The 12,426-nt window shown below is 41.7% G+C and overlaps 1 protein-coding gene across 1 annotated transcript; it reads right to left on the bottom strand.

Moving 5' to 3' along the window:
* Positions 1 to 1,820: 1,820 nt before the first annotated feature.
* On the bottom strand, positions 1,821 to 12,423 carry TLR7 (toll like receptor 7). Its single transcript, XM_035114294.2, has 3 exons — positions 12,347 to 12,423; positions 10,140 to 10,224; positions 1,821 to 7,162 (listed from the first exon to the last, which is right to left on the bottom strand). The coding sequence occupies exons 2-3, from the start codon at positions 10,182 to 10,184 to the stop codon at positions 4,010 to 4,012; spliced, it is 3,198 nt and encodes a 1,065-aa protein (XP_034970185.1). The 5' UTR covers positions 10,185 to 10,224; positions 12,347 to 12,423; the 3' UTR covers positions 1,821 to 4,009.
* Between the last annotated feature and the right edge of the window lie 3 nt (positions 12,424 to 12,426).

Below are 12,426 nucleotides of genomic sequence, written 5' to 3'. Positions count from 1 at the left end.
ATTACCATAGTATATGCACCATTCTGCGTTCTTGAATTGTCCTAGGCATAGCAGCCAACTCCTAGAGGCCTAGGTGCCTCCCCCCCCCAATTTCTGGTAAATACCGTATTTGAAAGAGTCATCCCCCCATGTTGATGGGCTTTCTATGTGGGGATTATCTGCCCCCCCCAAGTATTTTATTAAGGATGGAAGAGGGAGGGAAGGAAGGAAGGAAGAAATAGAGAGAGGGATAACTCACATTTGTGGGTGCCTCTGGGTGATGCTGTGATGCTGGAACTCTGCAGCAAGAGGAAGATACTGGTACGCCTGTACAGGAGCCTTGTAAGCAGCTTTCTCTCTGCTTGATTTAGAGCAGGCACGTCCAACAGGTAGATTGTGATCTACCAGTAGATCACTGGATGTCTGTGGTAGATCACTGCTAGATCACTGGCACCCCTAAAAAAAGCTCACCCAAAATTTTCCTCCTCCCTAAAAAACTATGACCTGAAGCCCTAAACAAAAATGGGCCTCCCTCCCTCCTAAAAGAAGCTCAACAAGTTTGACCTAAACCCGCCAAAACACAGCTTCCCTTCCTTAAAAAAAAACTCAACAGCTTTGACCTGAACCCCCCAAAGGGGGTAGATCACTCCCAGTTTTTAACTCTGTGAGTAGATCAGAGTCTCTTGGAAGTTGGCCACCCCTGATTTACAGTATACAGATGCAGGAGGAGGGGCAGACTGGAACACCACTGTTTTTTATAAACATCACTGTGTCTATCAAAGCTACAGCCCCCCTTTTTTCTTATTCACTTCCTTTTAGCCTTGTAGAGCCACCTCAGTCAAATTGAATCCTCTGCACCCTCATTAAATCGCCAATAGAACTCTTAATGCGATCCCTGAATGCTCATTAACAACTCCCACTGAAGAACAATAGGGTGAAGTGGTGAGCTATCAAATCTTGCCTGAAAGGGGATATCTGCTCCATTGTCATAACTGCTTAATTACCGGTAGCCACTTTGCTTTATTTATTTGATGTGTTTTTGTTACAGCTCTGTCCCCCCCCCAGTAAGCGGAGACCGAGTGGCTCTCGCTAAAGCAAAGCACGTCTCCCGTTTGCCCTTTTCCACTTCAGCTGCCCCCCTGCCCCCCTGGGTACGCCTATGTCTGTAACCTGAGGTACCACTGTACTAGCAGCAGCAGAATCAAAGGAGCAAGAAGTGCCTGAGAAAACAGCACAAACCCAAAGCCCTCAAGGCAAAACAAAGCAAGACTTGAAACCCAGCAGAATAAGAAAGTTTTTAAACTTGGCAGGAGAGATTTCATTACGCTAGTTCATGGTTTTTTCCTCCCCTGTTGGCAAATTTTGCCATAACGTGAGAGATACACAGTATTGCACAAATATATTTTCCCATATGTATAGGATGCAAGAAAGAGACTGAAGCTATGAAGCACATTCTTTCTGCTAAAGAATTCTGCTAAGCAATTCCCAGTAACCCTTTACAAACTGGGCATTGCAATTGGTTGAGGGTTATTGGGAATTGTAATTCAGGGAGGAGTAAACAACAACACCCAGAATTATTTGAGGGAAAGAATGTGGCCTGAATATGCTTGAAAGGTATCGTGAGTACACTTACAGTGCAATCCTAATAATGTCTACTCAGAAGTAAACCTCAACCAAATTCAGTGGGATTTATTCCCAGGTAAGCATTTATAGAATTGCAAAGCAGATGTGTTTAGGATTTGCATTTTGTTAGGGAATTGGAGTATAGCTTTTTGCTCATCTAACATACCCATGGATGGTTGGAGTTCTGCAAATTTATTCTTCTGCAACCAGGAAGAGGTTAAGATAAAGTTTATTGAAAGCTAACACAAGAGTATTCACAACATAGTTAAGTAAAACACTGTTAACAATGCTAACATTACCTTCCACAACAAGCAGATATTTCCACACACAAATAGAAGCCACTCTGGGGACAGAAAAGCAGTAGCAGTTTGTAGTACCACAGAACTGCTTCATGGCACAAAGGGATATACTATTTCTAGTCTTGGACAACTCTTGGACAGCTCAGCATAGTTGAAAATAAGTATTTGTGTTCTGGACCCAGATCTTCCAGATTCTGATGTGGATTGTCCAAATGTCATCGGCAACTAAGATGGTTGGCTAAGAGTGATACTTTTAAAAGTTATTTTTGATAATCCGTTGTGGTGAATTAAACAGCTTCTTATTGTTAGGTTCTACATTAGTATAAGCATTCCAAATAATTATATCAAGAATTTGTATCCAAACCCTGTAAGATAGAACAGTATTGTTAATCTCAAATCACTTTTGGGATCAATGCCAATTGCAGTGGAGGGGAGGAATACCTTTCGGGTTTGGGACCTTAAACTTAAAGAGGACCTCAAATTTTATATTTTGACTTTTGATGTGGCATATTTTCTCATCTTAAAGCTGCAAATCTAAGCCATTAAGAGAAGTAATTTGGTAAAAAAATTATTTGTTTTTTGTTAACTGTTATAGATGCCGTCATATCAAAGAGTTAAAAATGTTCATAAATATTATTAAAATATTTCTGTTTTGATTGCACAAGATTAGACCATGGTGAATAGGTACTCTCAGGCCACCTGAATATGTAAACAAAACACTCTGTTTTATGTCTTATTTTTGCTTTCACATATCACCATTTTTGTTTCTCTTATGGCTAGCGGTCTGAAATGCTGGAAGTAGCCCCCTCTGGGAAGAGGCCTATATAGGAGCTTAGGTGGACATGCCTTGATTATCTTAATTGAGGGCTGAGGTCTACATTCCCTTCTGGGCAATGTTCTGGGGGCTGTGTGCCCTTGGTGAGCGGGGCCAGAGGCAAAATTGGGCAGAGCAACGAGTGCAAATTCTACCTTTCAAACAGTAGGTTAGCTCCTAAGCATAACACACACATCCAGCCTCCATCCGAGCAAGCAAGAGGCGGCGTCAGAGTTCAAGAACCCATTCCAAGCAGGTGGAAATACTCCAGGAAGGTGCCAGGAGGGCTGGTTAAGGAGGAGGGCTGATTAAGAACATGGCTTGGAGAGACTCTCAAGGCTAGGGCACCACATTTGGTCCCTAGGCGAGAGGTCCCTATTCCTGGCTTAGTGCCCCCAATTGAGTTTATAAAATGACTTGAGATTTAAATCAATGGCTTCAAATGTTACCTAGGCACTACACTGCCTAATACACTTTTCAGTCTGAGTAATAATGCATCTTCTAGTTTCTCAAGGATATGTATATACAAGAATTATAAATAGTGGCTTCAGAAGCTTATAGCTACTGTTCTATTTATCTTTCCCACCTCAGATGTTTAAGAGTACAGTGGTACCTTGGTTTATGAACACAATTGGTTCTGGAAGTCTGTTCATAAACTGAAGCGTTCATAAACTGAAGCGAACTTTCCCATTGAAAGTAATGGAAAGTGAATTAATCCGTTCCAGACGGTCCGCGGAGTAAGCGTTCATAAACTGAAGCAAACTTTCCCATTGAAAGTAATGGAAAGTGGATTAATCCGTTCCAGACGGGTCCGTGGAGTACTTAAACTGAAGCGTTCATAAACTGAAGCATGGGTGTAATTGGTTCCGGATGTCTGTTCATAAACTGAAGCATTCATAAACTGAAGCAAACTTTCCCATTGAAAGTAATGGAAAATGAATTAATCCGTTCCAGATGGGTCCGCAGCGTTCATAAACTGAAAATTCATAAACCGAGGTGTTCATAAACCGAGGTTCCACTGTATATACAAATCTGCCACAACCTCCTAGCATATCCCAACATTTAGTATCTAAAAAGTTCAGTTGACAAACTAGGCTTCCTTTGCAGCACTTTTCTCAAATAAGCTAAGCCTCCTATATTCCAGCAGTAGGTGTTGAATGTTCCATGAGCTGCTGCTATTCCATCAAATGTTTAAAAATTTCGCCCGGTGCAAAGGCTGAGATTGAGCCTCATTCCGTTCATTCAGTTCAGTGTGGCTTTAACCTACAGAACTTTTTTGTAGAATGTGACCAAGCTATACCATCTCTTTAAAAAGCTTGTTATAGCTCAAGTCATGGTTTGCTGCTAGTGAATTTCTCAGGCACTGCCAGAAATACCACTGAGACTGAGGGTTAGTTGGCCATTCAAGGACGGACCTGTTACACAATCTTTTCCTGAGGCGGAGATACTTTGAGGTTTGCAAAACCTTTTCAAGGAACACCAGGATGATTACATCAGCTTTTTCATCCACAAGGCGCTGGTGTGCCAAGTAAAAGGTTGTCTTGAAGTTGCCGCTCGAGATATACCTGTTTGTTAGCACGAATACAGTTTTTCTGCTCTCTTGTATACTCTCAGAAAGGTTTTCCAGGACTGGCCGCCCTGGTAGCCAATCTCTGTCTTCCAAACATAGCTTGAATCGTTTCTCTCTGCCATCTTCAAGCTTTTCAAGTAATTCTTTTAGGACCCACTCATTTACAGCTGCATCTTTCTTATCGTAAGCAATGAAAGCATCGTAAATAGCTTTGGATGAAGAGAGGCGTTTATATCCTTTCAAACTGGCAGTGCATAAATGATAGATATACCACACATCCCAGAAATACAAGTGGCTCATTACTGTGACCAGCATCAGAGACATGATGACTGAGACAGTAATTAAGTACAGGATCGAAGAATAGTTCAGCTCGCAGGTATTCTGATCCAAGAAAACCACACTTTTACCTTTCCATGCACCTGGGCCTGCACATGTCACATCTGTTGCTAGTAAAGGAATAGTCACGTTTGTCTTGTTGACCCATGAGACAAACCACACGAGATCACAGTCACATCGGAAAGGATTACCGTGTAAAACTAATGTGTTTAGCTTGTCAATAACGTTCTTGGGGAAGCTGAAATTACTAAGTGTTCTGATTTTGTTAAAACTGAGATCCAAATGTTTCAGCTGAGAGGCACCTTGAAGAAAGTTTTTTGTCAGTTTTCTAATCCTGTTGTTTTGCATGTTGAGGGTTTCCAGGCCCCTGGAGCAGTTGGATAGCTCACGGGGGACTGTAGTCAACTGGTTGTTGCTAAGATCCAAGGTTTTTAGGTTTTCCAGAAGGTAAAGTTTTCCCCAATTAAAACTCTTCATTTTGTTACTTGCCAATATGAACACCTCGAGCATGGGAGGCAAGTTATTGAACACGCCTAAAGGTAAAAAGGTTAGAGAGTTTTCAGAAACGTCAAGAGTCTTTAGGCTGGTCAGGTTCTTGAACAAGGGCCAGAATTCCTCATTCCCATCCTGCCATAAAACATTTAAGCGATTCTTTCTAAATTCCAGAGTTGTGAGTGAACTGCTTGCCATCCCTTTATCAGTGGATGTAGAAATCTCATTCCCGTTCATGAACAACGTTTTGAGATTAATAAGATTACCAATGAAGCCCAACATGTGAGTGATGCCTTCCGCCTTAAAATAGTAACTATTATCACTGAGGTCGAGAACTTCTAGTTTTTCCAGCTCTTTAAAGGCATTTGAATTTAGCAAGTCAATCCGGTTGTTAGAAAAATCCAGGTATTTCAAGTTGGAAAGATATTTGAATTCAGTTCCATTGAGAGTTTGGCTCATAGCATTAGCAGACAAGTTGAGGCACTTGAGGAAAGTGAGGTCCTTGAAATCAGAGGGCTTGATAAAAAACATGTTGTTTCTGCTCAAATCCAGCATTGCTCCATGGCTGCTGCAAGAAGTGTCACCGGCAAAAGGCAATGGATAAGCAGCCTCTCTGTCTTTGCACTTGCAACTTCGGCCATACTCATCGTATCTGAAGTAATGCATATCTTTCAGCACAACACTATTACTTTCAGCTAATGAATGCTTTGGAAGAGAGTTTAAATTACCACTGGATCCACTTGAAATGAGAGATATTTTATTGAAGGAAAGATTTATAACTTTAAGAGCTGGGAAGCTTTTGAACTTAGACACATCAACATTCCTGATGAAATTAGTCCCAAAATCCAGCACGTTAAGATTTTGTAGAGGAATCAAATTGCCTAAAGTATAGTTATTCAGTTCCCAGAAAATTAAACCCCTCAAACCTAAGAATTGAAGATCGGTAAGAGTAGAAAATGTGTCTGGTAGCTTCAGATTTTGGGGATATGACCCCAGATCAAAATTGAAAGACAAATCCAAGCTTACAAGGTTAGGAAGATACTTCAGAAAGTGAGCGCACTCAATTTCTTTAGCCAAATAGTTCTGTGAGAGATCGAGCACTTTAAGTTTCATAGTATTCTTAAACCACTTTGGATCCACTCTGCGAAGGGAGGTGCTGTGCAGCCGCAGAACTTCCAATTGTGTTAAGGAGTCGAAAGCACTGGAATTGATAAAAATACTTGCCTGACCTTCACATTCCACACAGTAATAGGGGGCATTGTGACAGCGAGGGCAGTTGCCGCTTAAGTCCAGGATTTTCAAATTACGAAGGCTGGCTAAATCATCCCCACTAATATTCCGAATTACGTTATTGTAAAGGTAAAGTTCCATTAAGGAGGATGGCAGATTCTCTGGGACTTTTGATATGTTATTAGCTTTTAAGGATAACACAGTTAACTTCCCAAGGGCCTGAAATGCTGTTGCATCAATGCTATAGGAAACATTGCAAGGATTGCGGTAATAGCAGTTCTGACCAAGGAAGAGACTTTCTAGGTTGCTAAGTCCTGACAAATTATTGAGGCTAAAAATGTGGTTTGCTTCGAGACTTAGAAGACGCAAATTTGAAGGCAGATCCAGAGGGATGGCGGATAGTCGATTTCCATCTAAATAGAGTGATTTTAGTTTGTGGAGTTTGGCAAAACTGCCAGGTTTGATTTGGGGAATCGTGGTACACACCTTGTTTTTGGGCCCCAACATAGGAGGCACACAGTTGCACCTGAAATCAATTTCCAGAAGATTCTTGAGGTTGTCAAAATAGCTTTGGGCAATCATTGGGATGTGGTTAATGGCGAGTGTCAGGTTAGTAATGTTGGCAGGCATTTCTTGTGGGAATGTTGGGAATGTTACGAGGCCACGCTCACTGCAGTTTGCTAGCAAATATTCGCTACCAGAAACCATATCGCAAGGCAAGGTTTTGGGGAATTGTGTTGCTGGAACCATCCTTGGAAACAGGAACGTAATGAACATAATGGAGAAAAGCAAACTGCTTGTGTGCTGTAGGTGATTTGCCTAGACAGAAGGGAAAATGCAGTCACAACAAACTCTGCTTAAAAGGCTTCTCTTAGACATTTCAATATTGGTAGCAAAAGCAACAGCGAGTGTTGTAGCACCATAAAGACACACACTAAAACAACGTACGTAGATTGCAGGCTCCTGCTGTGTGAGAGGCTGTGCTTGAAGTATTTATAAAGTTCAGATAATTTCTACAGGATGCACATACCATAGTGGACAGAGATCAGATTTCTACCCCTCTCTCATCATACTAGAAACTATGGCCACCCAGAGAAACAAAATGGTGGGAAATTCAAGGCAGACAAGAGGAAGCACTTTTCCACACTTGTTTTTCCAATCACTTATAAAGCAAGAGGTTGTTTTTTTAATAGAAAGGAGTGCACAGGGAAGCAAAGCCAGCCCTTCCTCTTGCCTTATGTCACTGCACTTGGTTAATATTATGTAGTTCTTCTGCAGCCTGGCTTCAAATGGAAGTGATGAGTCAAGCAGAGAACTGGTTGGTGCTATGGAGTACACAAGGCAAAGCATGGGAGAGGTGGGTTTCACTCCCATTTCAGTCCTTTTTCATGTGCAAACAGAGCAAACACCCTGCCTAAAATGCATGCAGTTGCCCTGTAACATCTAGTCTGGACCCTCGGTGCCACTATAAATGTAATGTTGGAGAGGAGCATTCTCCCATTTCAGAATTATTAATTGCAGCTGCTTCTCAGAGTAGTCAACAAAGTGATGAAACTGACTAGTGTGATCCCTTTTGCGCCTGGGGAAGGAAAATCATTTTGCTGAATGGCAGGCTATATGAGAGGGAGGGAGAGCTTGTATGTTTTCTGTTTCAAGAGCTACTCGTGGTTTTACAAAATCTAAAACACACTTTGGAGACATTAGGAGAGAGTATGTTAGGAGAGAGCTGCTATCCAGTCACTGGTCACGACAATCACATCAAAATACACACATCTGTTGCACGTCCAGAGCTCTGAGGTGCAACTTGGGGGAAAAAAATAGTTGCATGTGGTCAGAAAAAAAAAAGGGTTTACCTATTCTTTTCAAGGTCTACCTTTTCTTTAATAAAACCCTAGTGGTCCACTGTTAGCTTCTAAAAGCAAGAGAACATAGAACTATCTGTGCTGGATTTGAAATAGATTTTATATATGTATTTTTTTAAATTAAAAATGGTTGTATATATCTTTTTTGTTTTTGAATTGATTTATATATGTAATTGTTTTAATCATATTTTAAATCATTTTGAGATGCTTCATAGAAAGCAAGTCATAAATGAAATAATAAAAATAAGAATATAAAACGCTAAGCCACAGTATGTTAGCTCTGCTCTCCTTTCTTCTCTCTTCCTTTGATGTTGCTGTAAGGAGGAGATCGGAAGTACCTGCCTCCATTTCAATGAACTGCAGCTTGTCCTTGGCTCAGTTCACAGGCAACACCAAGCCAAACCATTGCTTAGTGAGAATGCATGGGTGTGCAGGCTCACAGATTGGATACTGCAGCTGTTTTGCTCCCCCAGTCCTACTGCTGCTGCTGCTGCAATGAGCTAAGCCATTGTGCAGTGTGTCATGTGAATCTCTCCTAGACAAACCATAAGCAGTAAGCCATAGAACAAACATTGGCTACAGCTTGTTTGCCTGGGATGAGTCTGTGTGTCAGATGGCAGCTTAAGCCAAGGCATGGTTTAGTTCATGGTAACAGGCCCAGGACCAGAGAAGGAGCAAAGCGGTCACACTTTCCTTGCTGGGGACAAGTACATCTGGGTAATGGCATAATTTATCTCACAGTTATGGGTAGACTGGGTCAATATGTTTGAACCAAGAACTGCAGTTTGTTTTAACTATGACGTATTCCAGAAGTGGGGAAGCTTGTAGCCCAGGGTGGCCAGTTTCAAAAGGCCACTGCAAGCAATAAGCTCAGATGTTTGGCAAGGATTAAGAGAGAGGGAGAGAGAGAGAGAGAGAGAGAGAATGGATGATCATGGTTCTTTTTAGCTCTGGATTCTACCATGTGGCCCCTGACAGATTTATCGCTCACCCACCATGACAGAATAAGGCTGCCCACCCCGGTTTCTTTAGACAAGCCAGAATTGTAAACTATGGTTTAATTTTGTATTATCTGGACAAACCATTGCTTAAATTCATAATAGTTTGTCCCAATTTGGGCATAACACATTGGAGATGGGGGGAAATAATTTGCCCTTAATAAATAGTGATCTTGGGTATATGGCAACATTCCATACGTAACACCAAACCATGCCTTTTCTCTTTAAATCTATGTTTTTAATGAGGTTGCTGCTCATATGATTTACCTTTGATTTAAGCACCTGCCCTTGCTGTCTTTATTTGGGTAACAACCTTTTGATTTAGATTTTGGGATTTTACTGTATACAGTAGTTGAATACAGTGGTACTTCGGTTTAAGTACACAATTGGTTCTGGAAGTCTGCACTTAACGTGAAGCATACTTAAACTGAAGCAAACTTTCCCATTGAAAGTAATGGAAAGTGGATTAATCCGTTCCAGACGGTCCACGGAGTACTTAAACCAGGCATCCCCAAACTGCGGCCCTCCAGAAGTTTTTGCCTACAACTCCCATGATCCCTAGCTAACAGGACCCGTGGTCAGGGATGATGGGAATTGTAGTCCAAAACATCTGGAGGGCCAAAGTTTGGGGGTGCCTGACTTAAACTGAAGCGCACTTAACCTGAAGCGAACTTTCCCATTGAAAGTAATGGAAAGTGGATTAATCCATTCCAGACGGGTCTGTGGAGTACTTAAACTGAAAGTACTCGATCTGAAGCGTACTTAAACCGAGGTATGACTGTATTGATAACTAATCTTGCAATTCAACCTCTAATTAGATTTGCAAAGAGCCCAGAACACTATGAAAAATAATTAACTGCACAGGGAGGGAAATGTGGATTAGTAAATGTGAATGCTCAGTTAAGCAGCTTGTCATGTCAGAAGGCAGGTGCTTACCTGGATGCCCATAGGTGTGCACAAGTATTGCCCCTCTCTTTTCATGGTGTGATCAGTTTCTTGCAATGACGAACTAACTGTTGAACTGAGGAGGAAGCAGGAGAGTGCATTTTAGAAATATGTCAGAATAAAATAAATATGGAATTGTTTCTGTGGTAGACTCATAGAACTGTAGAGTTGGGTAGAACTGGGTAAAAAACGATGTGGGGAAATTTTTTTAAAAAAAGTTTTGAAAAATACATTGAATTTTGCATAACTCACTGTCGCCATCTAGTGCCACATTTGTATATTGCACTTTACAACTTTTTATTTGCAGCTGTGTAGCTGAGTCCTTGGAAGGGCCCACAAGGATCATCTAGTTCAGGCATCCCCAAACTTTGGCCCTCCAGATGTTTTGGACTACAATTCCCATCTTCCCCGACCACTGGTCCTGTTAGCTGGGGATCATGGGAGTTGTAGGCCAAAACATCTGGAGGGCCAAAGTTTGGGGATGCCTGATCTAGTTCAACCCCCTGCAATGCAGGATCCTTTTGCCAAACATGGGGCTTGAGCCAACAACTCTGATATTAGGCTGAGTCAAGACGGAAGCACTTTCCTCGCTTTCAGGAATCACTGAATGAGATAACGAGTGATGTTTACGATTCAACACAACTTCTATTATAATGTTTATAATTGTATTTTGACAGTTTGGAAAAATAAATGATTCCAACTCAGAACTGCAGGAGGCTCAGAAAGTGAGGAGACAGACACCCCCTTTAATTTTTTTCCCCAAACAAAATTAGCAACTGCTATTAACAGTGACTTGGCCTGCAGGTGTTAGCAGATGATAATGCATGTCTCCATGCAGTAAGAAGCTTTGCCTGCTACTGTTCTGCAAAGCAAAGTCTTTGGTAAAAGTGCATGAGCAGGCAAAGCTGTGTTGCTGCTTTCTCATCCAATTTAAACTAAGTAGAGATGTGTGGAGGAAGTGGAAGCCTAATGGGAGCATGAGGTGGAGCTGCAAAAATAAGGAACAGTAGAAGTGAAAGGAACTGGCCATACAGAGGGGCAAGGGAGAAGGAGCCGAGTTTTCATGTATCAAATCACTGGGCTCCAGATGTGTTGGATTCCAACTCCTATCACCCCCAGCCAACTGGTGAAGGCTGCTCTAACCTCTGTATGCTTGACTTAGCCAGAGCCAGTCCAAACTGTGCAGTTGGGAACTCCCCCATAGAAGCAGCTAAAGTTTGTTTTCACATCTGCATTGGTTCTTCTAGGGCAGGAATGGAAAACCTGAGGTGCTCCTCATGTTGCTGAGCTCCAGTTGCCATCACCCCCAGCCAGATGGCCAATAGTCAGGGATGATGGATGAACATAAAGACATAAGACGAGCCTACTAGATCAGACCAATGGCCCATTTAGTCCATCATTCTGCACTCACAGTGGCCAACCAGATGTGACTGGTTTCTCATCCCTGTTGTAGGGTGATTTTATTGCCCCTTCCAGTTTATAATAGAAGCAGCCATGTCAGTAAGATAAAGCCAGCTGCAGCGACAATATTTTGTAGACCAGGTGTAGGCAAACTTGGCCCTCCAGATGTTTCGGGACTACAACTCCAATCATTCCTGACCACTGGTCCTGTTAGCTAGGGATCATGGGAGTTGTAGTCCCAAAACATCTGGAGGGCCGAGTTTGCCTATGCCTGTTGTAGACCATCAAACTAGCAAAGTTTTGGGCTTAGAGACCAATCCAACAGGTCCGTCTTCTTGCAAGGATTGTATCTGTCTCACTCTTCTTGCCCAGTTCCAGCTGACTGAATCACAAGTTATAATAAAGCCACACAACACATTATTATTAACTAACAACTCACTTGACCCCTTTTGGTATCTAGATGAGACTAAGGCTGTTATCCTCAATTACTACTGAGTTCAAAGGGATGTTCCGTAATTTTTCTCCAGAGATAAATGTGAGGTTTAGCCTCTGAAGTTTTCTGGTCCCTAACCATTGGTTTGGAAAGTCATTTTTTCCAAACCAACTAACTTATATGTTAACTTCCTGTTTTAAAGATCACTAGTACTCATTAGATGTTTATAAAATACACACCTTAACAGAAGGTAGCAGATAGGAATGGAGAAGAAAATGATACAATTCTCAAAAATACTTATTGCACTCAAGAGCTGCTTCCAGATACAAATGCTTTCAAGAATACAGTTAAAAATTGAACTTACCATTCTATGAAGGGTTTTGCGGAGTGCTGTGTTAGATTGAGAGAACCATGAAATAAGCCCTTCCAACTTCAGGTCAGGTA

The sequence above is a fragment of the Zootoca vivipara genome, chromosome 4 (assembly GCF_963506605.1).
Source record: "Zootoca vivipara chromosome 4, rZooViv1.1, whole genome shotgun sequence".
NCBI classification, from domain to species: Eukaryota; Metazoa; Chordata; class Lepidosauria; order Squamata; family Lacertidae; genus Zootoca; species Zootoca vivipara.
Note: the sequence above shows the minus strand (reverse complement) of the source record. Positions and strands in the feature narration are given on the sequence as shown.